The following is a 26,319-nucleotide window of genomic DNA, read 5'->3' on the forward strand; positions in this document are numbered from 1 at the left end:
GGGAGATGGGGACAGGGACAGATCTGGCCCCTGTGGGACACCGATCCCTCTCCAGGGATGCAGGGCTCGCGGGGAGGGCAGGGGAGCGCTGCCTGCGCTGGGGATTCCAGGCAAAGGCAGAAGGATGCCGGCTGCAGTGAGGTTCGCCGCTGAGTGGCCGGGTCATATTTAAAGGCTCAGCCTTGGCAGGGCTGCCCCGTGTGCTATGAGCGTGTCAGGGCTCAGCTCACTGTTGAGATCGAGCAGGGGTGCCCCGCTGGTTTAGTGAGGCTGCTGGGCTGGGGGGAGGGTGGCGTCAGCCTCTCTGTCCCCCTGTCCTGGGGGTGGCACCTGTGGTCCCCCAGGATGGTGTGTCCCCATGGTCCCCTGTTTCTGCATGGCTCTCCGTGGGGCTGCTGCTGTGCCTTGTGGATCTGTCGGCATGGGGATGCATGTCTCTCCATGGCTTTTTGGAGAGGGGCATCCACCTCTGACCATCCCCCCACAGCTGTGGGTCTCTCCCACTCCCCCTCCACACCATGGCCCTCCATGGTGCCTGGCTGAGGGCCAGCCCCTCTCTGCTCCTCACCGTTGCCCCTTCCCCCCAACCCCACCTTAGGGCTGGGGTCTCCCATGCTTGCAGGGGGAGCTGGGCTCAGGCCTCTTCTTTTCCTCCCAGTTTGGCCCCTTTCCCAAGAAAAAGCTGGCTCATGCCTGCCCCCACAAAAGTGGCTTCTCCAGTGCTGGAGCCCAGGGCCACTGCTACAGCCAGGCTCTGGGGACAGCACTGGGTGTCTATCCCCTGCAAGTGAGCGTGACAGAAGCTGGTGACCCTGCACCTCCACCTGCTGCCATCCCCCATGCCATGCTGCTGGCGACAATGGGGGCATGCCCAGGGTGGAGGGGGACATGGGCTTTTGCCTACAGGGTGCATGGCATCGCCTGGAGTTGGTGACCTGTGGTGGCCCTACATCAGCCCAGGAGGACATGCCCGGGGCCACTGACCTTTGGGGACACATGGGGGACACCACGGTGCCGTGATGCTCAGCTTGTCCTCTCCGTGAAGTCCTGCTCCAGCCAAAAAGGGGCTGCAGGAACTTGAGGCAGCCCAAGGAGATCCACTGCCCCATGGCAGCGGGATGCTGTGATGGCAATGGTGACCCCACATGGGCAGTGCCACCCAGGGACCCCATGCCAGGAAGTGTCCTATGCCATCATGTCCCTGACACGGGCCTTTCCTGGTGCTGCAGCACTGCTGCTGTGCCCCGTCCCTGTCCCCGTCCCCATCCCCAGGGCCCCCTGGGAGCTGAAGAACTGCGGTGGCAGCATCTGTGCTGGCCGTGCCGGCAGCTGCCTGCCTGCCTGCCCTGCCCCGCGCCTGCCGGCACTGTATAAATAGAGGCAGTGAGCGGCAGGGAGCTCCTGGCAGCCACCATGAAGGGCCTCAACCTGCTCTGCTGCTGCGTGGCCTCGCTCCTGCTCCTCAGCACTGCAGGTACGGCTGCCCACTGGGCTGTGGGTGCCTGTGGGGCTGTGGGTGCCTGTGGGGCTGTGGGTACCTGCAGGGTGGTAGGGACCCTGTGGGGCTGTGGGTCCCCAGGGGGCTGTGGGTGCCTGTGGGGCTGTGGGTCCCCATGGGGCTGTGGGTACCTGCAGGGTGGCAGGGGCCCCATGGGGCTGTGGGTCCTCAGGGGGCTGTGGGTACCTGCAGGGTGGCAGGGGCCCCATGGGGCTGTGGGTCCCCATGGGGCTGCAGGGCCCCACAGTGCTGTGGTGTCCCCATGGGGCTGTGGGTGCTCAATGGGGTTCTGGGTCCCCAAGGAGACTGCAGGTCCCCGTGGGGCTGCAGGTACCTATGGGGCTGTGGGCACCCATGGGGCTGGGAGCGCCTGTGGGGCCATGGGTTCCTGTGGGTTGTGGGTGCTCGCTGGGGCTGTGGGTGCCTGTGGGGCTGCAAGTACCTGTGGGGCTGTGTGGGTGCTCATCAGGTCTATGGGTGCCCATGGGGCTGTGGGTGCCCTGCAGGGCTGCAGGTGCCTGTGGGGCTGTGGGTGCCGGTGAGTTTCTGGGGTGCCTAGTGAGCCCAGCCTGTGTCCCAGGACGTGGTGGGTGCCAGGAGCAGGACAGGGTGGCAGGGGTACAGCCATCTGGGCTCCCCGGCAGCTCTGCCAGGGCTGCAGAGTCACCCCAAAATGTGCACGGGAGCACAGGTGGCCGTGGCCGGGAGGGGCTGGCAGCAGGGTGCAGGCTGGGGTCCCCCCTCTGCAGCCAGGGTGGGCGCAGGGGCTGTGCTGCTGCCAGCACGCCCAGGGTCAGTGTCACCCACGGGTGCCAAGGTGTCTCAGTTTCGGGCAGTGAGGATTTGGGGGGAGCTGCCAGGGTGCCGGGGCACCCCATAGTCAGGGCAGGGTGGGCTAGGCTGTTTGTCCTGGGGGTCCCCCCACCCCTAAGGACCTGCCAAGCAAGAGAGCACTTTGGGTGACCCCCGACCCCTTTCCCTGGGCCATCCCATACCCGCTCAGCACCCCTGTCCTCAGCTGGGCGTCCCCTGGGGCCGTGCAGTGGGGCGGCATCGCTGGTACCCTTGCTTGCCCTTGAGTTAATTTGGGCTGGTTCTCTGCCTGGCTGGGCTCCGGCGGCCACGCTGCTGGGAGGGGGGCGGCTAAGTATGGAAACAGCCGTGTAAGGGGACACTGCAGTCCCTGCAGCAGCCCTGGCCCCCACGGCCGCCGGCCCCCCCTGCCCTGTGCCGCTGCGGCCCCGCGCGCGGGCACCCGCAGCTGCCGCCTTCCAGCACCCGGCACCCCTGGCCCCGCTGAGTTTTGGCCTTTTAAGGGCATCTTGGACCATTCTTGTGAATAAACGGGTTTTGGGGCCAGCAATGCACCCCGCCAGTGGTGGGGTGACCTCCACGGGGCCGCAGGTCACGTCTGGGGATAAGGGGTTTGTCAAGGTCCTCTATGGGCATGGCCGGTGGCTGGTGCCCTCCCCAGGCTGGGCTGGTGGCCTTGTGGGATGTCAGGGGTTTGTCACCAATGTGGGTGACCACCGGCTCGCCTCTTGGTTGTGCTGAGGCTGGCACAGAGGCCAGCACGTCCCCAGCTGTGGCAGACAGTGAGGGAGCAGGCTGGGCAATGCCATGGGGCTGGGCACGGTGCTGGGCACCTTGCCACCAGCACCCTGCTCAGCCCAGCGCCGGGGTCCCCTGTCGCAGAGGAGGCTCTGGGGCCAGGAGGTGCGTTGGGGTCTGCAGCCCAGAGCCAGCCCTGATGGCTGGCTGAGGCCCCCCCAGAGACCCCATCCTCGGTGTCTCCTGCTTATTGGGGTGGGGGTGGGGGGCATATTTCACCCTGGAGCTGTAGGTTTGGGAAAAACTATAAGCACTGGCACAGCTCCTGCCCCTGGTTCTGCTCTGCAGGGACCGGTGGGGTTTGCGCAATGAGTTTTGCTTTTCTTTTGATGCCAAGCCGGGCTCTTGGCGCTGGGCTTCTTTGGGGTGCAGAAGGTGGCTTGGGGGGTTGTTTTCCCAGTTTTGGGGGTTGTCTTCCCATTTAACTCTACTTTGGTGAGGAGAAGGCGGGGGGAGCCCAGTGGGGAACCAGGGGCTTCGCCAATGCGTCAGAGGTGTGGTGCTCGGGCTGAGGGCAGGGTTCGGTGACGCCTGGGGCTGCTGGGACCCTGTCACTGCTCCGGCGGTGGGAAGTGCCCTGTGCCGGCAGTCGTGCAGCCCCAGCCAAAACAGTCCATGGCCCACGTGGCCACGGCTGGCAAAGCTCCCCAGTGTGGCCGGGAGCCCCGGCAGGGGCCAGCACCCACCGTGGGGCTGGGCGATGGCTCAGGGCAAGGACACTTGCCCGCTGTGCCATCCTGGCTCCTGCCCAGGGGAAGGTCTTCTCCCTGCACTTGCACCTTGGGCAGAGCCCAGCCATCCCTTCCAGGCTGGGTGGCCGTAGTGGGTCCCTGTGGCCACCGGGAATGGGCCACGGGGACACTGGCAGGGCAGTGCCCAGCCACTGGACTTGGCAGCTTTGTCTGGGGAGCCCTTGCCCCCCACCAGCCCTCAGGGATTTGAGTGGAGGGCTGTGCTGTGCCATGCCATCACCACCTCTGAGCTGGGCGGGGAGCTGAGGAACACCCTCGCTTGCTGGCATCCTCCTGCAGCACATGCAGAGGGCACAACAGGGCTGGCACAGACCTCTCCTGGTGACAGCGAGCACGGGCCACCACCCCTGGGACTCCTCATCCTGCCTCAGCCTGGGAGATGGTGCCTCAGGATGGGCTCCATCACTGTGTCCTCAGGGCACCTTGGGGTGTTCCCCATCACCCAGGACATGTCACCCTGGCATGGGCTTCATCACCTGAAATATGTCACTTTGGGGTGGGCTCGATCTCCCCAGACAGAACATCTTGGTGTGGGCTCCACCACGTGGGTTGTGTCACCTCGGGTGGGCTCAGGTTGTAGGACACAGCACCCATGGGGACTCCCCACCCTGACTGTCCCAGGCAAGTGCCCCCCAGGGTACCCAGCTTCTTCAGAGGTGGGGGACTGCTGTCTCGCACTGACACCCATCAGGACTCACTCTACCCTCCCTCAGCAGCAGCAGGGCCGCAGGCACCACTGCCATTGGGTGCAGGGTGGCCACAGTGAGGCAAGGGCACCCACAGATCTTGGTTGCTTGTACCACCTACATGGCTGTCACACCCCTGGTGCCTTGCCTGGAGGAGATCCCAGCCCTGACGGCTGCCCCATCTCTCTCCCATACTGTTGGCTGAGCAACGCAAGGCAGATGTCGGGCAGGTTGGCTGTGCTGTGACAACCTCTCCCATCAGCCATCCCTGTCCTGGTGTGTAGGTGACAGTCAGCCAGGCAGGATGGCTGGGACACCTTGCTCGTGCATGGCGCTGGTGGCACAGGGGCACCAGTGGGTCCGTGTGAGATGGCACTGGGCTGGAAGGGCTGTGCTGTGCCTGGGGACAATGCTCAGTGGTCTGTGCTCTTGCCATATACCTGCTGCATCCCCACTCATCGCTCTGCTAGCCCCATGCAGGTCCACATTCCTGTGCCTGGAGCGCAGGCTTGCCAAGGTGTTGGAACTCCAGTCTGGCCGGTGGGTCCAAGGGTGACCAAACTGCTCATAAAATTCCCGTTCCCCAGGTGCTGCAGGAATAACAGTGGGCCCTGCTGCCTTGGCAGGGCTCCACTGGGCTATTTTCAGCCCGTGGGGACATTCCCCTTGTAAGCGATAGCCTGAGGAAGCCGTCAAGCTCGTGTGCTGGTGGGGGCTGGCAGAGGGGCCGGGGAGTCTCCACTGGGCACCCCGAGCCAGGCCGGGGTGTTGGCAGCAGCAGCACAGCCCTGGTGCCAGTCGGGTGCGTGGCTCAACCCTGCCCACCTCCCCACTCGTGGGGGCGTGCCGTGGAAAGGGGCTTGGAGCTGCGTGGCCCCATCCCTGTGTGACAGCTGAGCTGGGTTCCCCTGTCCTTCTGCTGGGGGTATGGGTGAGACCCCTGGGGCTGGGTGCCACTGCTTGGCACAGCCAGGCAGCATCTCTGCCCGGCCATTCCCATGGATTTGAGCATTTTGTGGGGCAATGAATCATCAGGCATTAAAATCCAGGTTGACAAGTCCAGGGGCTCTCCCTGACCTGCCCAGGTGACCAGGAATCCTTGGAATGAGCAAAGAAGAGGGATGGGGGGTCTTCACCCAGGAAGACTCACAATGACTGCATGAAAGATGTCCCTTGGGGACCTGGGGAGGCCCTGGGGTGGGCTGGTACAGCCTCCCGTCACTGGAGGCTCAGGGACACCACCAGCATGACCCCCTGTGCTCAAGGAAGGGGATTCTCCAGCCCCAGCCACACCACAGCACTTCTACCCAGGTCCTTCAGCATCCCCCTGGGCTGTGGATCCCACAAGGCACACCACGGGTAGGTGTTCCTTGATGTACAGTGTGACATCTGCCTGTGCCAAAATGCCATTTTCTCGCTCTCTGCTCACTTGCAGACCCAGAGCTCCTCTGGCCATGAGTGGTGGCTGCTTCATCTTCCACCGTCCTGATCTTTGGATTTTCTGCAAGTCAGGAGTGCAGGTTTTCTTCCAAATCTTTAGAGTGGGTGCCCTGTGGGGAGACAGTTGAAAAAACACTCCGCAGAAGTGATTCCCTGTTTTCATCTCTATATTTAGAAAGCTCCAAGCCTGGTTTTAATCCCTTTGGAGCATCCTGGTGAGGTTTCTTTACCCTTTCTTAATCAAAACATCATGCAGTTCTAGCCAACTATTTATAGAAATCAAATCTATTTTTATTTTTTTTTCAAATAAACTTAAAATCTCCTCCACAAATGAGGTCAAGTTAGGCTGACAAAGCTGGTTCCTATAGCCCTGATGGGCTCTGCACTGAATAACTGGAAAATATTTGCTTTTTGCTGGTGCTTTGGGATCATGAAGCCCCTGGGATGGGATGCTGTGGCTGGGCATCCTGGGCTTTGGGGTGCGCAAGGGTCTGGAGAGCCAAGCCCACCCTTGGCTGCCCTCATGCCTGTGTCCTCTGGGATTCTTGGGCTGTCTGCCAGCTGGTGAAGGTGTTTGCCTCATCAGCTCCAAACTGGTGCTGGAGCCAAGCTCCCACCTGCCCTGGCTGCTGCGTGACATGTGGGCAATAAAACACCAGGACTTCATCTGCAGAGCTCAGCAGTGGCACCGGGCTCCACAGGCATGGTGCAGAGTGGGAAACTGAGGCATGGGAAGAGCAGGGAGGAGATGCCGTCCTCTGCTGCGCTCTGTCCAAGCACCCAGGGGTGGGCGTGCAAGGCTGGGATGCCCAGGCCTGAGCTGGATGAGGGGCACAGCCCCAGCTTTGGGCTCCCCTGGTCCCGCTCCCAACTTGTGAGGGGTTACTGGTTGCAGAAAGGTCAGGTTCATAGGTCTAATCCGCCTCAGCTTTTTCCAGAAGCCAGGGTGCTGGCTGACAGCAGTGCAGAGCATCGTAATCCCGGGAGCTGCACTGCTTCTCCGAGGGCAGGGGCAAGTGTCCCAGGGCTGTGGCTTGAGCACCAGAGACCTGGCAAACTTGTGTCAGGTCCCCAGCCAGGCTGAGTCCCGGGCTGTCAGGGCTGGAGCAGCACCCAGGGTACGTCCCTGAGCAGAGGCTGTGGGGACCCCACAGAGCCCAGTGAGCAGAGACATGACCATGAAATGGGGGTGAGTCTCGCAGGAAAGAGGGGTCTGCAGCGGGTCCAGCAGCACAGCTGGTGTCTTCCATGGAAAATCCCGGGGAAGTCCCGGACAGCTCCTTTGGGTGCAGCCATTTTCTGCGAGATTTTAAAGGGCTTCATCAGAGCAAAGCACAGCCTTGCCTTTCCCTGAAAAAGAAGGGACAGACGTTTGGGGTGCAAGCTTGTCCTGAAACCCCACTGGCAGCACAAGGGGAGGGCAGGACCCGCGGGAGCCAGTGGATAACTCCCCTGGGTGCTGCTGGGGCCAGGATCCGAGCAGGGGAAGGGGGCGTGCAAAAAGCCATCCCCACAGTGCTGCGCATCGCTGGCCCCACGCTTGGGGCTCCTATTTCTGCTGGAGGGGGAGAGCATCCCTCCCAGGGCCACCTGTGCCCATCTGTCCCTCCCGGCCAGCCCCTGCCCCAGCCCCAGTGCTGTCCTCAGAGCTCAGAGGCTGTCCCTCCTGGAGGACCCATTTGGGCATGAAGGCATTGCTGTTCCACGCGGCCCTGTGTGGGGATGGGGGGGAACACCGTGGCAGGGTCACGTTCAGCCTCTGGCAGCCATCCCTAGCCTGTCCACACAGGCTTTTCCCTGGGGCAAACCAGCCGAGGCATCCTGTGGCAGACAGAGCCTCTCTGTGAGCTCTCCATCCCTGCAGCTGTTCCCCAGGGTGCTGTCACCGTGGGGCAAAGGGTCCCTAGGGAGCTGCCAGCCCTGCCAGCCCCTGCGGACGGGTGTGAGATTCGGGGTGGGCAGGGGCAGCGCAAGCCGGGCACCCTCCGGGAGAGCAGCTCCCCCAGGGGAGCAGGGCAGGGGCTCTTCTCCGGTGCCACCCGGCCGCTTGGCACAAGGCAGGGTGCGAACAAGGGGAGCCCCGGTGTCACTTTACATCGTGGCTGTCCCCGCTCCCTCCCGGAGCCCACGGGGACCCGCAGGACGGGACCCAGGTGCAGACGTCACCCTTGGCTGGCAGCAGGGTGAGGGGCTGGGGCCAGCGGCCGAGGGGCTGGGGCTTTGCCGTCCGCAGCCTGCCGAGCTGCTCCTTCTGAGTCCCCCGTACAGTTGCTGGGCCATATTTTTAGCCTCTGGTGGATGCACGGAGGGTGTTAAGCCCATAACCTTCAGTCCATTTCGCTGCTCATCGGCTGGCCATCTGCAGATCAGCACAATTCGCCCTGTGATGGATTTGGAGACCATGTAGGGGAAACAGGAGGGACAAGGAGGTGGAGAGGGGAGAGGGACTTTGTATGAGACCTTGAAGGTCACAGGAAATAAAGCCCGTGACCAGAACACCAGCAGGAACATCCCAGTTTGAGCACCTGGGGAGTATTTCCCTTTTCCCGTAAGGGATGGCTCACGGCGGGCACTGGGGTTGTTGTTCTGCCCTGCCATGGTGGGTGACAGCTCCTCTGTCCCCCTGCATTGGATTAGAGGGGACACACGGACCCCAGACAAAGCCCTTGGGGCATGCAGGGTCTCCTCCACATGGTCCTGCTCCCCCCCTCTACCACCTTGACCCTCCCCAGACACCCGCCCGAGGACCCAAACTCCCCTCCCGGCCCTCCAGGTCACCAGCTATTTTGGGGCCAAACTGAGAATATCTCTAACTCTGTCAGCCAAGGGGACCCTCAGGAGACCCAGGCTGGTCTCCAGGCCACCAGGGCCAGGTAGGGGCGTGCTGGCCCCCAGCCACCTGGGGCTCTGCCGGTCAGGCATAGTACATTCCCCTTCAAGTCGCTCCTGGCAGGCTGGGCACCCTGAGGGGTCCCATGGGAAGGTGACCCAAAGGGGATGGGTGCTCTGGCTGGGAGAGAGGCGGGTGGGAGCTTCCCATGACCTCTCTGCCTCGGGCTGGGAGCTGTGTCGGGAGCCCGCAGGCACCCCTGAGCCACGTGCCAGCAAAGGACGGGGCAGGTCGGCGAGGGCAGAGCTGGGGTGACCCACGCATCCGGTTTCGGCAGGGCAAGGGGCCGCGGTGACGGCGGCAGCTCCACCGTGCCAGGCTGCACATGAGAGCCACTGGAAGCCCTGGCAGGCGGAGGTGCAGCCTGTCCCTCCCAGCCGCCTGCCACCAGTGTGGCTCTTCCCCAGCACGAGCAGGCTCCCACCTGCCTCGTGGTTAACAGCACCACCGGTACCGGTACCAGAGCTGATAGAGATGCAACCAGTGCCCAGCATCCCTGGCGACAACAAACCAGCTTGAACGATCTGGGGCTGGTCTTGGCTCAGCTCCTGCAGTGCTCGGCTACCACGGTCCCCAGCAGCCAAGCCCAGTGAGCTGCAGTGCCACAGCTTTGCAGAGGCCCTGCCGGTGCTCCGCGGCTCGCCAGCACGGATGCGGCACGGGAGCTGGGGGAGAGGGGCTGGCTGCCCATGCCCGTGCTGCCCGCTTGCCTCCCTGCAGCCGAGGTGGAGGTGGCATTTTCCCCTGGTTGGCATCTGGTTGCCAGCTGGAGTACAAAGGAATTATTTTCCTCTGAAACGCTTCCCTGGTATGCAGGCATTAGACGTTTCAGGGGATTATTTAGACTAGCAGCAACTGTTTGTAACGGAGACAGTATAGCTGGTGATCTTTTATTTTTGGCACCCGCTGCCTAATGTGAAATTGCAGTTGGTCTGTGGAAAGTCCGGATGGCTGCTCCCGGGCTGCCGAACAAACTCATTGTGTCCCCACCAGCCGCACAGTGCAGCAAATGCTTTCCTAGTGAAGGGATGCTCACAATAAATAGCTCCGAGCCCTGCTGCCCCTGCCCGTGCCCCATGCCGGGCAGCCTTCCTCGTCCTCCTCCCCTCGCCCCGCCACCCGCCATGGCTGGTGAAACGCTCTCCTGAGGCAGGGCTGGGGAAGGACCCTTTTAACATGCCAAGTGCCCACGGCCCCTCGAACTATGCTTTTTGTTGTTCCTTTCTCCCCCTCACCCGCAGTTTTTAGGGCTGCTTTGCGGCCTTCCTGCAGTGCTCCATGGCGGGTGGCAGTCGCAGCCCCAGGCAGCCATGGCTGGGGCAGCCGTAGGGCCCCCCTCTTGCATCGGCTTTGCTGCCCCCTCAAACACCTCTTTGCACCCAGCTTCTTGCCACAGGGACAGACAATTGAGCTGGAACTAGAGAAGGTTTAGGAGAGAGTTTAAACCTCTTTGTAACAGCCACAAAGTGTCCCTCAGGGCCCCCTCCGACGCTGATGGGTGGCCAGTGGGTGCCCCGGTAGTCGTGGGCCAGCGCGGGTAAGACTGACTGAGCTGTTCTCATCGTTTAGAGCCACGCACCCCTGGCATGGACCATGTTGGTGGTGCTGCCGAAAGCCCCTTGCCAGCTGCAGAGCCCAGGCTGGAGGAGAAGGCAGACGATGGCAGCCCTGAGGAGAACAAAGATGGTGGCCCCGCCAACACCTCCTTGCTTGGTGCCACTGAGGAGGGCCCTGGAGAGGGGCAGGAAGAGCCGGTGGGTGGCCTGAGCGGGGACCTGGGGCCAGGGCACGGACAGACAGAGGAGACCACCAAAGAGAAGAGCCAGGAGGGGCCCGGCGAGGCACAGGGCCCAGGGGAGGGTGCCATGTTGGGCACTCCTGAGGCTGCGCACCAGGAAGGGAATCACGGGCCTGGCCCACAAAATGTCTTCCATGCCCAGGAGGGCGAGGAGCCCAGCGCCAAGAAAGGAGCCTCTGAGAAGCAAGGGCAGCCTGGGGAAGAGAAAATGGAGAAGCCAAGATCAGTGTCTGCTTGTAAGGGGGGAGAGGAAGGGGATGAGCAGAGCTCAGAGGAAGAAGACGAGCAAGGGGAGTCTGAGGAAGATGGAGGCAAGGAAGAGTCCGAGGAGGAAGGAGAGTCCAAGGAAGAGGGAGAGTCTGAGGAAGATGGTGCCAGGCCAGCGGGGCCAAAGAATGGAGCTGAAGAGAGTGGCAAGAAAGCGGCTAGCACTTCCAGCAAAAAGGGCAATGGCAAACCAGCAGCTGCCAGCAAGGGAGAAGCCAGGGACGGCCCTGTCATCTGCCATCACCCACCCTGTGGGGCTGTAGCAGAAGACCCCCCAGCAGCATCGGAAGACCCGCCAGCAGCAGAAGACCCACCAGCAGCAGTGAAAGACCACCCACCAGCAGAAGACCCGTCAGCAGCAGTGGAAGACCCTCCAGCAACAGAAGACCCACCAGCAGTGGTGGAAGACCCCCCAGCAACAGAAGACCCACCAGCAGCGGTGGAAGACCCCCCAGCAACAGAAGACCCACCAGCAGCGGTGGAAGACCCCCCAGCAGCAGCAGACCTGCCAGCAGCGGTGGAAGACCCCCCTGCAGACAAGCCATCGCTGGCAGAAACAGAGAGCCCACCCAGCCACAGCACCTACACCGCTGCCGCCGAGCTCCAGCACAGCCAGAGAGGTTGGAGTCTTTTCTTGTTGGTGTGCTGTAGCGGCGAGAGTGACCTACTATCAACCCCCGGCGGAGCTGAGCTTGGCACATTAAACCGCACCTAGTGCATGGCCCTCTCCTAACGCTTCTGCTTCCCACGCCTGCCCCTAACCGCTGCACGGCTGGGCCGGCTGCGGGCATCGAGGGCGCAGGCAGGAGCCCACGGACGCCTGTGATGCAGGCACTTGCCACAGCGATGCCAAAGCTGGCCAACATTTCCCTTGCTGCACTTTAAACCTATGGTTTCTCCTCTGGGCTGTGGACATGGATAAGATTTTTAACACCCAGGCCCCTTTCAGTACCTGCAGACCTCTTAAAGGCTCCTCCTCCCCAAAAGTCCTCTGGATCCCCAGTTTTCTTGGTACAAGGGCAAGATGCTTGCCCGGGCTGGTGGGTCTCTTGTCCACCAGCTCTTGCCTCGTAGGGAAGGCGTGAAGAGGTAATTCAGACCGATGAGTTGCTGAAGCACCAGCTCTGGCTGTGTTCAGTCAGTGAAAGGCTAGCTAAGGAAAAGGGACTCCCCCCCCGCCATGATTTCCTGGAAACACTTGTGGACTTTGGCCCACAGTTTGGGCAGCAATCTTCAGATCCAGCTGAGTTTTTTTCTGCTTTCAACTGTAATGTCCCAGCTCAAATAGTTCCCATTTGTACTGAAATGGAAACCCAGTTTGGTCTCTGTGGCTTTACTTGGCAAGTCAAAAGGTCTTCCTCAGCCCAACACTCGGTAGACAGCACAGTCCCAGGGCTCGGCAAGTGCCCCACTTGGCCCAGGCACCCCCAGCCCAGCCAGCCAGCACACACCTGTCCCCAGACCTGTCCCCAGACCCCCTCTAAAGCCCAACCCAGCCAGCTCCTGACAAAGCACCTGGAGCTGCACGGGGTCCTTGGTGTGCCAGCACCTCCAGGGCAGGGCAAGGACACCTCTGTCTCCCTGGGGACACTGCCTGGGGACACTGGGGTGCCTACCCCCAGCGGCAGCAGCTGCTTCGTGCTCCCTGGGCCTAGCACAGAGCCATGGGGTCCCCCGGGCCAGCCCAAGCCACAGCCCCATGCAGAGGGCTCCAGTCTGATACAGGGGCAGAGGTGGGAGGGAACAACCCTGTTGGCAAAGGCGAGGAAGCCAGGATGGGTGAGGTTGGCTGGTTTCTCAAGAGCCAGCCTCAACCTCACACATTCTCATGTCTCTGGCTCGATGCGTAAGGGTTTTTGGGAGCGGACAGAGAGGCAGAGCAGAGTGCTCCTGCAGTGGGGGCTTAGCCCTGGAGGAGCCGCAGCTGCTGGGGGAAGCGCTGGGGCCCCGTCAGGCGGCAGGTGCCGCGCGTGCTCGCATGATGCCCCAGCCCGAGGAGCCCCTTCCAGGCACGTCCTTCGCATTCTCCCTGAGCGGCCAGCCCTCGCTCCCCCCAGGAGACATGGCGTGCCTCCCTCACCAGCCCCTCCTCGGAGCCAAGCAGTTGCCCACGACGCTTCCCCCAGCAGCTGCAGCCCTGGCAGCCTCTGCCAAGCCTCCAGGAGCCTTTGCAAAAAAGAAACCATGTGGTGTACCAAAGGTGACAGTGGCTGCTGAGGCACAGAGCAGGTCTGCAGGCTTTGGGGCGTCTGTGCTCCCCCACGCCCTCTCCCTGGCAGCTTGTGTGAGCTTCTGTGTGGATACCCCTCTGCAGCAGTAACAGGTCTCCTTGCCTTTTTCCTCCAGAAGAGGTTGAAGATACCAGCGAACCGACCAAGCGCGACCGGTCCCACTTGGAGAACACTCTCAAGCTGAATGAGGACAAACCTGCTGATGATTTCTCAGGTGAGGGGGCCTGGGTTGGCACCAAGCTGTGCAATCCCTGCAGGACAGGCTCCTCACTGTTCTGCTGCACCAAGAGTGTGGATGGGCTTTTCCTTCCCTCGGGTGTTCTGGTTTTAACCTTACTTGTTGTAGGTCTAGCGACACCATGTCTTCCATAACAGCCCTTTTGCTGCTCTTGGGTTAACATATTTTAATTATTTTAAAGACAGCCCCAAGGACATACAAGGATTAGGAGAGCAGAGAAGCTGGAAGATGCAGATGGCTATCTGCAGTCAGCCCAAGGCAGCCACATCCCTGCCCACAGCACCCAGGGGCAACTTGTAAAAAAGAGTTGGGATTTTTATTCCAATTATTCATTGGGTTTTGCTCTTACAAGGTTTATTTCTGCTGGCCCCTGGGCAGTCTGGACTGGAAAGAAAAGTATAAAAGCTGCTACGGAAAAAGTTCCTTCTTCTAGCAAGCAGCTTAGGGGCTGTGCCAGGGGTCCCTGGCACCATGGTGCAGGGCTTTTTGAGATCATGGGTGTTGAGTACTAAATATTAATGAGAGGTGTTCCTTCCATCAGCTGCTGGCATGTGCAAGACTGGCAGTGGATGGGGACAGTGCCCAGCAGGAAACATTAGCAGGGGAGCAGCATCAAAATGTATGACTGGGATCAGTTTTGCCAAGATTTCAACTGTAAGCCAAGTCCCTTGATCCATGGCTGAATCACCCTCAAGATCTGCAGGGAATGCCCAGCAGCTTACCCAGGAGGGACTCAATCAGCATGCTGGGGTTTGCCTTTTCACCCATTCGCATGCTTCTGCTCCCACAGGAGTACTGCAGCGGCTGAGGAAGATCTACCACTCCTCCATCAAGCCCCTGGAGCAGTCCTACAGATACAACGAGCTGAGGCAGCATGAGATCACAGGTAATGCCACGGGCACTGGGGTCTCCGGCACCATCAGGTCATTGGAATGCAGATAACAGCGCAGAGAGCAGATCATGGAAAGGCTTGGAGAATTTGTCTTCCTTTGCAGCTTCTCAAGAAGGCCATGGACATGCTGGGCTTAGAGGACATGCCCTAGTGAACCCAGTGGCAGGCATTCCTGCATCTGCCTTAGCCCATCTGCTGTCAGGACCATCTGTGTAGGCTGAGCATTGAACCCTGCCTGCTTCGGGTCCTCCACCTGCTCAACATCAATGCCCTGTACCGCTGCCAAGCGGAGATCACGGCCCAACGAAACAGGCTTGGCAAGGAAGCTTAGGACCTCTCAAGGCTGGGGATGAGCTTCCTGGGGGTGGCTGGAGCTGGCATCCTTCCTGCTCAGTACAGGACACTGTCATGTGGGCAGGGTATCCCTCAAGCTCGGCAGCCTTCATTCATCCTGGGAGTTAGAGTTTCCACCTCTTGGCAGTTACAGACACATTGGTTCAGGTGAGCAGGTCCCTGTGGCCATGGGCATTGGCTTGGGCTGAGCCCCGGCAGCACACGTGTCCCTCCAGAAGAGGAAAGTACAGCCCTGGCCCCAGGACACTCAAAACTACAGGAAGCTGTTGTGACCCATATGACACAAGCAGCCTCATTTTCCAAGCACAGATGGCTCAAGCCCAAGTCCGAGGTCCCTGTTCATTGGGGTAACTCTCCTGTGAACCCCTACCTCAAGCCCTGTCCTGAGTCAGGGCCAGATGCCCCCTGTGCCTTGGCTGGGCAGGCAGGGGATGCTGGAGTCCCTGCTGCCTGTGTCCCAGGGCTGCCTGCCCACATCAGCCTCCTAACAGGGTCCCTCCTTGTCCTGAAGTTCCGCCCCCTTCCCTTCCCACATCTCCAAGCCTCACACACCCTGGAGCCATGCTCTCCCTCCTGGTGAGGCAGAACTTAGATACACCCTCCACACAGACCCTCCTTTTGCAGCTGGACTCTGCTCCGCCAGTGCAGGGGTCCCGTGTTCATTTGGGTAAAGCCTGGGGACGCATCTCCTTAGAGCGGAACGCCTGTTTTACAGGCAGCCCCACTGCAACTCCTAAATCTGTGTCAGACATTCTGTAAGCAGGCTTGAACAGCTCCATATCCAGCCAGCCCACCTCCAGCTGCCACCCATGGGGCAGGGCTGGAGAGTCTTCATCACCAGCACAGGTCCTGCCCTCTCAAGACACAGAGCACCCTGGACATCATCCACCACCCTCCCACAGGGGTTCTGGAGGGGGCATTTGTGGGTGTCATAAAACACGAGCCGTGCCTAGCTGCCTCCCACACCCAGTTCCATGTTGCTGCCTTTGCCTGCCTCGCTCCGTGCTGCTCACCAGCAGCTGGGGGCCACGATCCGCTTGCTATGTGGGAGTGTAACAGGGGGTCTCAGCCACACACGATGCTGCAGGCAGCATGGGAGGAGCACCCTACAGACCGTCACCCCACAGCTGCTGCCACCCACCCAGCATGCTGGCCTGTCCCTTCCCGTACACAGCCAGCACAGCACTGCTGCGTGCCTGGGAAAGAAGCACTGGGAGCTGGAGGGTTGGCACCCCGGTGTGCATCCCCACAGCCTCCCCAGCAGTGGGGCCATGCAGCAAGGGTGGCCCAGCCATGCCCTGTCCCAGCTGACTCCATCCTGGAGCTCACAGGTTCAGCAACACCCCAGCCTCTTCTCCAAGCTGCTTTGGTCTGTGTTGGTGGCAGTGCAAGCATCTGCTTTTACTGTCAGCTCAACCCAGAACACTTCAGGAGAACAGTTGGGGTTACAGGGGAAGCTGGTGGGCTCCCAGCCCCTAACACTCACTTCACTGTTCACTGCCAGAGGATGCAGTCCCCAGCCTCAGTTCTCAGCCCACAACCCATTTCCTTGCTCAGAACATCCCACGCTGCCTTCCAGCCATCCCGTGCCCAAGATCCTGCTCCCTTTTTTTGGAGGAAGCAAGTGTTTCTCAGGCCCCTGCTGGCTTCTTCCCCTCCAGCTTCTGAGGAAAAAAAACCACTAACCCTTGTGTTTTCCCAGCCCAAGACCCTCTCAATCCCAGCTCCTGAGCAGGAGCCACCACAGACAGCAGGTCCTGGTGCTCCTCACAGCCTCATCTCACAACACTCCAGGGGCTGTTCCACTTTACCATGAGGAACAACCCCCCCTCAGGCTGACAGTGCCCCAGGTCAGCTCCCAGCACACCCTGTTGCGTCCTACATGGCACTCTCCCAGCTATGCCAATGCAATCCCAGTGCTGGTCACACAATCACAGCCTCCCAGCCCCAAGGGAAGGGCCCAGGGATGCCGCATTGCCTGTGGCCCTTGGCTCAGCCATGAGAGACCCTGACCATGCTCCTCTCAGAAATATTCCTCCTGCCGCCAAACTTGTTGAAGCATCTCCAACACCCTAACTGCATCCTGGCACATACAATCCCATTCCAGAAACCTGAAGCTCAGCAGTTTGCCTTTAATACTCACAGATCCAGCTTTTCCCAATCCCTCATTAGCAGTGTAATTAGAGAAACCTGCAAATAAGTTAGTGGGTTGGCCCAGGGAACCCTTCTGACCTTCTAAAGCAGGTGAGGGCATAATGGGATTGAGAGAGCTTTCTCAGCTGCTTCCTCTGCATGGTGTCCCTGTCCGGAGTGGGTTCGTTGCATTGGTGGTGTCCCTGCAAGCTGGGAGATGCCCCCAGCCTCTCCCCCTGTGCCCACCCCTGCGGCAGGCGGGAGGCTGGAGGGCACAGAGCTGCCGTTCAGCTGGCCAGGAGGAGCGGGACAGCTGGGAGAGTGGCGGGGCAAGCCTGTCATGGAATATGTGTGACCTTTGGAGGTGTAAGCCAATATAGAGGGGTGCCATCGCAAGCACCTTCACCCCTCCATTACACGGCAGCCCTCCATTTTGTCTCCCTTGCCATCGACTCTGCTTGCACGCAGGAGCTGGTGTAATCCAAGGAGCCTCTCTGCTCCCCACAGCTCCCACAAACACCCCTGTAGTTGAGCTGTTACCTGTCCTGGGGGACCTGTGACTGCCGCCATCAGCCTAAGACTCTGAATTATCGGGGTGCATCCCAGAAAATTCCCCCCACACCCTCTGCTTACAGCATGTTTAAACCTGGAAGGTGCCATCTCCATTTCCCTGCCTGCCACCCTCCTGCGTCTCTGCTCTGCCATCCCACGTGGATGCAGGCACGCTCTGGCTGGGCCCACTGTGTGCTTGGTCACGGCGTGGCCACCATCTAGGGACTGTCCCTAGCTCAGGGGTAAGGGACTCTCCCAGTCCAGTGATGGGAAGCTTGCTGTGAAGTCATGCCAGTTTGCAATGCGTGCTGGTGACCCTAATTGCTGTATATGTGCCAATTAGCAAGTGTCCCCATATCAGGAATGACCTCCCAGCTGCCCTAGGGGTGGATACCGGTAACCACACCACTGGGGTGGTCAGGACACTTGTTGGGGTTGGTTGCTGTCCTAACAAAGGCTTGTCGGGCTCCGTTTGCTCGGTGAATGTTGCTGGGGAAGGCCATAGCTCTGCTGAGCTGCCATCCCAGATGCGGCAGCTCTCCTGGGCCTGCTCCCCCAAGCCACATCCCCGGAGCGCAGGGCAGACTGGGGTTTACTGCTTGTCCTGGTAGCTGCGGGTCTCGTTGCTCACAGACTGTAACTCCTTCTCTCCTGCTGGGAATGTGGCGGTCGCTGGCTTTTCCTGCCCACAAGAAGGCCAGGGTCAGTCTTCAGCTCCCTCCTCGGCCTGGGCCAGACCCGGGCAGCTGCGTCCCTCCTTCGACTCACGGTACCTTTTCTCTCTCCCCGTGTCCCCTGCTAACAGCTTATCCCGGACGCACCCTGGGCTCCTCCGCCACAGGTTGGTATTGCTGCCTGCTGCCTGCATGCTGCCAGCGCTGCCTAAGCTCTTTGCTGGCCTCCAGCTTTCCTATTCACCTGTCCCAACAGAGCCACACTTCCCAGGCACGGAGCAGACCCTTGTACCCAGCATCCCATGGCACCCTCCAGGACCAGTGTTTCCAGCCCTTCCATAGCTCGGCACGTGTGTCACTGCACCCTGTCCCAGGCCTGACTCTGGGTCCCGACAGCCCCCTCCTTCCTGAAACCTGCACCTCGCCCAGGCTTTAGCAGCTTTCCCTCCTGGGTTAAGACTCAAGAGGCTGTGTATTCCTCTAGCCATGGTTCAAAGGCATTTGTGGTGGACCTGCGGGTTGATCTTTCACCCATGGCATGAACTGGAGGAGCCCAGCAGATAGCCCACGCTACAGAGGAGAGCTCTTCCCACCCTTCAGCCTCCGACATGCTGAAACTTTCGTGAATGTCCACCCTTGATCCCCCTCCAGCTGCAGTTTAAGCCGATGAGCCCGCAGCAGCTGTCCCAGTAACACAGGCTGGCCCCTGAGAGGCGGCCTCAGCCCCCTCAGGAGCCAGAGCTGGCTCCTCTCCCTGCCTGTCCTGCTCGGGTTGTGCTGCCAGGTCCCCCCCCTGAGAAGGAGGAGATGGGATACAGGCCAAGAAATGCCAGCCAACACCCAGCCCTTCCCCTGGGTATGGCGTGCTGGGCCATGGGGACAATGTCCCTGCTGCTATCTTCTAGTTCTCGTGTCCTCCCCCATGGCCCCCGCTGCTGGCGCCTGCCGAAAGGGGCATCTCCACAGCCCAGCCCCAGACATGGCAGAGCCCTGCCAGTGCCTGCTGGGTCCCTGGCTCCCTGTGGTGCCTGAGCGCCGGCAGCGGGGAGGGTTGTGGATATATATAGCATATTCCGATAGCTGCCTTATCTGCATCTCTAGCTGCAGGCACACACACGTGTGCCGCTTGTGTGGGCGTACGTACACGGGCAGCGCAGCGTGGAGGCAGGCGCGGGCACCCTGCAGCCACGTGTGGCTCGTCCCTCCATTTGTGGGCACACGTGCTGTGTGGGTATTTGTGGCTTTTGAGGCTGTGGGAGCAAGCTGGCTAGCCCTCCAAGGGCTGCCGGGCCGTGCACCTATGCCACAGGCAGAGTGGCCAGTGGCGGCTGCGGTACAGGGATGGGGTGGCAGCATGGGCACTGCTGGGGGAGTCTCTCCAGGTGTTTTAGCTTGCCTGGGTGGTTTGAAGACAGAGCAGGAGCTTCGTGCCTGTGGCTCAGCCTGAACCAGGAGAGGAAGGACTTTTGCTGCCAGCATCCCCAGGACAGACTTGCACCACGAGGGGTGGGCTGACACCAGGCACTTCTGCTGGGCTTGAGGACAAGGGGGGAGAAGACCCGGCCTCATGTTAATCCCAGCCCCAGAGCAGCAGCACTCCCACCCCAGGGCAGCCTGGCATTGCAAGCAACATGGAAAAACCTCCTGGAAAGCCACTGCTTTAGGGAAAAATAATGATGTAGACATCCAAATTGCTCCTACCCCCAGAGCTGAACAGTCCAAGACAAATGCTGGCTCTGCGGACAGAGACGTGACTTTCCTGGCCTTGTTTGCCAGGTGCTGTGCAGGATGGCAGCATGCTCTGCAGCTTAGAGAAGCTGCGTTTTAAGCTGCTGTGTTTTAAGCAGGCCCACAGACGAGGGAGTGCAAGGTTTGAGGACCCCCCTGTTCGCAGGCAGGGCCCGATGATCACGCACCGGCATGCGACTGCTGCTGCAAGTGCCACCAGGCCATGCCTGGCTGGAGCTGGGATGAGGTGGAGCTGGGAGTGAGGCAGGCTGGGCTGGGAGTGAGCAGCCACAGGGTGGCTGGAGAGAGCCGCTGTGGTGGAGCTGCTGCCATCCCTGCCCTGCAGCCGGCAAGGACTGGCTCTTCCCCTGGCCGGACCATCAAGGTGACCCAAATCGGTGCTGGCAGACATGGTAGGGGGACATAGCAGGGACAGGTGCAAGGCCAGCACCCTCCTGGGTGGGAGATGCTCACTGCTCTCCCAGACGCTGGGCAGCAGCAAGGAGGACCCATGCACGGCCTCACGTCCTTGGAGCTGCTGTCCTACCTGGAGGGCCACAAGGATCCCGTGCCTGGCACTGCCCCCAAAGCCCATGGGGTGCCAGCACCCCGCTCCCAAAGCAAGGGGTAGAGATGGGCTGTACGAGGTGTCGGTGACCTGGCAGGGGGGCTGCCTGCATCGCTGCCTGCCTCAGCAGAGTGGGGCGGAGGTGGGCAGTGAAGCAGGGCCGGGGCGCAGGGCTGCCTGCGTTCACACAGCCACACCTGGCTGGGAACGGCTTACAAAAGAGCACGCCGGGACCCGCCTCAAACCTCTGGCACAACATCACAGGGGATAATAATAATAATACTAATGATAATCCGAAACCCAATTAAAGCCAGCAAGCTAACAGAGCGGCAGCGATAGAGTGGCACAGAGGAATGATGAAAAACAAAAGTCGGAGGTTTCAACATTTGTTTTTGTCCTGGGTGAGGAGACAACGCTGGATCCCTGTGGCTCGCAGGCAGGGAGCAGGCAGCGGGCAGGGCCATCTCCCTGCTTCGGATGTGGCTGCCCTGCCTTGGGAAGGAGGGTTGAGCTGCATGGATGCTCTGTGCCCCATGGAGAGATGTCCCCAGCCCATGCCCTTCCCCAGGGGTGACATGGTGTCCCTACAATGGGAAGATGCAGGCAGGAGGAGGCTGGCACACTCTGCCCAACTCCTGCACCCGTGGTCAGGTGGGCTCACTGCAGAGCTGCCATGCAGTGCCCTCTGGCACCCTCGGGAGTGGGAGCTCAGCACCATGTGGGCTTTGCGGCTCCTCCCACCTTGGAGATGGATCCCCAGCTGGAAAGCTGCTGGCTCCTGCATGGGCAGCAGCCATGGAGCAGTGGGGTCTCAGACACTGTAGGGAAAATAGCTCTGCCTTAGGCGTGGGGCTGAAGAGAGGGTGCTGAGGGCAGCGTGGGTCCCCCAAAGACATCTCCTCACTCTGGGCCAAAGGGGAAGGCTTAGCTCTGGCTGAGACAGAACAGCTCCCAGTGCCTCCAGTGGCATCCAGCCCCTCCCCTGGCTGGGCTTCTGCTGGTGGCAGTGGGACGGACCCTTTCCCACCTGGAGCGCAGGATGGGGACGGGGAAGTTTTCTACCAACAGGAACTCACTTGTCCAGTTTTCACTTCCATTTCTGGCCTGACTTGGGCTTGTGTTGACTAGCAGGGTGCTGGCTGTCCTGGGCACAGCCTGGGGCTGGCATGGAGCAGGGGCTCCTCTGGCTCTGCCGGCTGCCTGCCCAGTGGCCGGGAGACTGGAGGGGTTGAGCAGAGCGGGCACAGGCTGATTGCAGGGTCCTGCTGGAGCAGGGATTGCTCCTGGGGGCCGTGGCTGCATGTGCCCAGGGAACTCTGTGCTCCCAGACCAATTGTGCGGCACTGGGACAGGTCCCTGTGGGCCCATCACCTCCGTGAGCCCTTAGCAAACTCCAGACTTGAAGAGTGTGGGATGGTGACTGTAGTTCGTTCTGCTCCTGCCTTTCGCCACGCCTGTGGCAGGACTGTTTGCCCAACCTGCCATCCCTGTGCTGGGCTGGAGCCTGGCAGCCAGCTCACGTAGGCAAGGACCTTCTGCTCAATGGGAGGGCTGGGAGCCACGACCCGGGGGCAGATCCCTGCGAGGCTATGGTAGAAAGGCTTGCAGGCAGCTGGCACGAGGCTCGCACCACGCTTGCCAAGCACCGCGCTGGTGTTGCTCCTTAAACCACAGCAGTTCCCTTTGCACGAGGCATTCGCCTGGTTGCGGCATGGCCACCTCCTTCGCATGTCCTGTGCTTTGCGGCGGCTGCCTTTAAACAACAATCGCCCCCACAGCCAGCCCCAGAATTACCCTGGCTAAACCAGCACCAAACCCAGACAAGATTTAAAAGACCTTCATGTCCTCCCGTAGCCTAGGAAGGGCCACACTTCAGAGGACATCAGACAAGTGAGGTGGGGCATCCCACAGAGCACGGTGATGTCCCGCTCCTGCAGATGCTGGGGCCCGTCGCTGGGTGATGCCTTGGCTCGTGAATGGCTGGCAGCCCAAAAAGGGTGGCTGTTTCCCCGGCAGCATCACCGCGCTGCTCAGATGGGATGCTCATTACAGCGGGGAGTTAATCGCGTGGTGGCGGCTATTGTTTCTTCACTTCCTCCTGTTATTTCCCCTCTCCGCAGATGGGGAGATCACTTCCAAGCCAATGGTGCTATTCCTGGGACCGTGGAGCGTTGGCAAATCCTCCATGATAAACTACCTCCTCGGGCTGGACGACACTCCCTACCAGCTCTACACAGGTAGCACACTCACCGCTCCCTCCCTGCTCTGCCAGGGGCATGCTGGCACCTGCATTTCTGCATCCGTGTGGTCAGCGGCTCCTGGTCACATTTCTTCGATCCCCCTCGTTACAGCAGAAGGGTTGTGAACTGGTCCGTGCCACCTGGCTGCAGTGCCATGCGGAGGGAGAGGTCCCCCACCACAGCTCAGGCCCTGTCCACCCTCCCCCAGGAGCAGGAGGGTATCCGTCCCCACAGCATCCCCGTCCCACAGCACAGGGTTCACCACCTCCAACCCTGACTGCGAGAGCAGCAGTCACGTCACAAGGGCAACTCGCCTTTGTCTTCTGCCCTTCCCTCCTCATGCGGAGCCAATTAATTCACCCTCCCAGGAGAAAAGCCATTCCCCTTCCCTCCTCCCTGCTCCCACGGATGTCATCTCGCAGCTGAGGGCAGATGTCTGTGGGCAGCTCTGTGCCACGGTAATGAGGGCTCCCGGGAGGTGGTTCTCCAGGGTGCCTTGTGCAGTCAGGCCTCTTCCAGAATAACCAGTCCCTGCAGAAAACAGCCCTGCTGGCATTTTCTCAAGAGGTTTGGCAAGAATTTTGTAGCCCCACTGCTTGCCTTCCCCCAGCATCTCTTGGCAAGCGAGTGATGCTCCTGAGCTCCCCAGCTACTCTCAGGCCAGCCCTGTCGTGCCCATTGCCCGGCATGGATTTCACAGCTCTGCTGCTCCTCTCTGCTGGGCAGGGGCAGAACCCACCACCTCCGAATTCACTGTCATCATGCACGGCCCCAAGCTGAAGACCATCGAGGGCATCGTGATGGCTGCTGACAGCGCCCGCTCCTTCTCACCCCTGGAGAAGTTTGGGCAGAACTTCTTGGAGAAGCTGATAGGGATCGAGGTGCCCCACAAACTGCTGGAGCGAGTCACCTTCGTGGACACGCCGGGCATCATTGAAAACCGCAAGCAGCAAGAACGAGGTAGGGGTTTACTGGGCTCATATAAGGGACTCCAGAAAAGATGCTGTAACAATGTGAGACAAGAAAGATGGCTGAAGCACAACAGGGACGAGCCCTGGGCTACAAACGGGGTCTTGCATTGAAGGGGATGGTGATGTTTGTCTGCCCATGGCTGTGGTGGCAGCAGCTGGGACCTGGGGAACATACCCCAGTGTCATCAGCTAGAGCAGCCATTTCTGCTGTTTGGAGGTGTGACAGACAGGCGTCTTGGCAAGGTGTTTCCTGGAAACTCCTCAGGCCGTTGATTGTCTGACTCAGCTCAGCATATAATGCCCTGCGTGTCACCCTCAGAGCGAGGTTTTGCCAATGGCTGGTGCTATAGCAGTGCCCAGAGAAGCACCAGTCCATTCCCACAGCACCTGGGATGCCAGGACAGACAAGCCCTTGGTGCCCACTGGGAAAAGCCGTGATGCAGCCAACAGCAGCTCACAGAAGCAGCAGGAATCCGTGGCCAGCAGCAGGGAGAAGGAAGGCTGGGAGGAGAGGCTGAGGGAGACAGGCAGTCGCAGGCCCAGACACACAGGGATGGGTTTTCATGCCAAGAAACACTGAAGTGTTTTTCACACATGAGAAACAGGTTCTAGGCTGCATGGGAAGACTGCTGTGTCCCACACCCTGTCCAACCCAGACAGGGCATGAGGCATGGCAGGCTCAAGGTTTATCTAGCCCTTGACCTGAAGGCACTCATCCTGTGCTGGCCATTTCTGCTGGATTTCTCTCTTTCCTCTCCTCAAGGTTACCCGTTCAATGACGTGTGCCAGTGGTTCATTGACAGAGCTGATCTCATCTTTGTTGTCTTTGACCCTACAAAGCTGGATGTGGGCTTGGAGCTGGAGATGCTCTTTCGCCAGCTGAAGGGCCGTGAGTCTCAGATCCGAATCATCTTGAACAAAGCCGACAGCCTGGCCACCCAGGAGCTCATGAGAGTCTACGGTGCCTTGTTCTGGAGCCTGGCTCCTCTCATCAATGTCACAGAGCCGCCCAGGGTGTACGTCAGCTCTTTCTGGCCCCAGGAGTACCATCCAGATACCCACAAAGACCTGTTCCTCAAAGAAGAGATATCGCTCCTGGAAGATCTCAACCAGGTGATCGAGAACAGGATGGAAAATAAGATTGCCTTCATACGCCAGCACGCCATCCGGGTGCGCATCCACGCCCTTTTGGTCGATCGCTATCTACAGACCTACAAGGACAAAATGACCTTCTTTAGTGATGGAGAACTGGTGTTCAGGGACATTGTGGAAGATCCTGACAAATTCTATATCTTTAAGTCCATTCTGGCAAAGACCAATGTCAGCAAATTTGACCTCCCCAACCGCGAGGCTTACAAGGACTTCTTTGGCATCAACCCCATCACCAGTTTTAAGCTGCTGTCTCAGCAGTGTTCCTACATGGGAGGGTGTTTCCTAGAGAAGATCGAGAAGGCCATCACTCGTGAGCTTCCCGATCTCTTGGGAAGCATCGGCTTGGGAAAGAAGCCCAACATTCTCTCCTGCGACGTCACTGGCTGTGGCGAAACCCCAAAGAATCGCTACAGGAAACCCTAAGGTGTTCTGTAATGTAACCGTCCATGTGTTCCTACCAGTGAATGAGCTTATGTCTTATCTGTCCAAGAAGCCGTGGTTTGTTAACCCTTTGAGTGCCACACTGGCAAAGGCTACTGTACGATGAGGACTTTGAGTCATTGACATCGATGGCAGGGGAAGATGGGTGGGCATAAGAAAGAGAATAAAAACTGTGAATTCCTGACATTTTATCTTTGTTCTTTCGAGTAGAAGGCAATGTTTAAGCTGTAAATATGAGCAATGCACGGTGAGCTAGAACTGTAGCTGCTTTTTCACTGGTGCCAAGAGTGCATGAAGAGGAATTTCAGCCTCCGTGTCCCCGAAGCCAGCAGAGAGTGAGAATGAGGGCACAACATGAGAGCACAGGGGAGACACACTAACCTGGGGCATCACCGGGAGCCCCAGGGAAAAGTGCTGGGCAAGAAAAGAGAGGCCAAGTCCCAGCTGTTGTTTTCAAGCACAAACATCCTACAGACCTCTTCAAATACTGATATTGTTTTCCTTTCCAAGAAATTTAGGTCACCCAGTGAGTTCTCCTTTCATTTCACAGCTGAGTTGAACTTCTGCAGCCTTCACCTGGGTGTTTGCCTTAAGAGGGGTCTTTTGCAGGGGCATTTGTAGCTCCAGACAGGTAGCTGTGATAGGATTTGCAAGTCTGTGTCAGAGGAAGAAGTGGGCTAGAAAGGAGCTGCCAGCACTGGCTGAGCTGTGCTGGAGGAGGAGGGCCAGCACCCTAACCCGCAAAGAGCCTTGAGCAGGTTTTCCTCGCCCTGGGCCAGTACAGGGAGGGGGCATTTTTTGCCTGCGTGTGCCATTAACCCCAACCCCCCCATGCTGGCAAGTCAAGCCTGTGGAGCAGCAGGGCTCTGAGGGTTAAAGGTTTGGCAGTTCAAGTTCAAGACCTTGTTCAAGTCCATGTGGCTGTTTTCTCAGTCAGACCCCCCTGTTTTTGCACTCTGTGGAGGGAGGCAGAAACGGGGGGGTCACCAGCCACAACGTTTTTGCCCATCTGCTGGTCTGTTCTCACTAGGACAATCCAGGCAGGTTTCTGTGGCGTGTTTGCCAAGCTTCCCCCATTTTAGCCATTTGTTGGCTCATCTCCGCGCATCAGTGCCCAGCCCTGGGAGGAGGAGTATTGCCTCGGGAGCAGCTGAGCAGGGTGAGGCTCCCCATGGACAGCCAACCTTGATGCCTGTCAGTGGA

General features: G+C 59.9%; 1 protein-coding gene across 1 annotated transcript; it reads left to right on the forward strand.

Moving 5' to 3' along the window:
- The first annotated feature begins 1,413 nt into the window (after positions 1 to 1,413).
- Positions 1,414 to 25,766, forward strand: SRL (sarcalumenin). Its single transcript, XM_055708778.1, has 7 exons — positions 1,414 to 1,474; positions 10,447 to 11,562; positions 13,289 to 13,387; positions 14,202 to 14,297; positions 22,433 to 22,549; positions 23,279 to 23,512; positions 24,287 to 25,766. Exons 1-7 carry the CDS (start codon positions 1,414 to 1,416, stop codon positions 25,096 to 25,098), a joined length of 2,535 nt encoding a protein of 844 aa, XP_055564753.1. The 3' UTR covers positions 25,099 to 25,766.
- The last annotated feature ends 553 nt before the right edge of the window (positions 25,767 to 26,319 follow it).

This window comes from Falco cherrug, chromosome 4 (genome assembly GCF_023634085.1).
Source record: "Falco cherrug isolate bFalChe1 chromosome 4, bFalChe1.pri, whole genome shotgun sequence".
In the NCBI taxonomy this organism is placed as follows: Eukaryota; Metazoa; Chordata; class Aves; order Falconiformes; family Falconidae; genus Falco; species Falco cherrug.

Bases quoted from the DNA above. Each gene is read 5' to 3' on its own strand.
- SRL (XM_055708778.1), top strand. From the start codon at position 1,414: ATGAAGGGCCTCAACCTGCTCTGCTGCTGCGTGGCCTCGCTCCTGCTC. The intron at 14,298-22,432 runs GTAATGCCACGG...CCCTCTCCGCAG, and splicing joins GAGGCAGCATGAGATCACAG to ATGGGGAGATCACTTCCAAG. The intron at 23,513-24,286 runs GTAGGGGTTTAC...CCTCTCCTCAAG, and splicing joins CCGCAAGCAGCAAGAACGAG to GTTACCCGTTCAATGACGTG.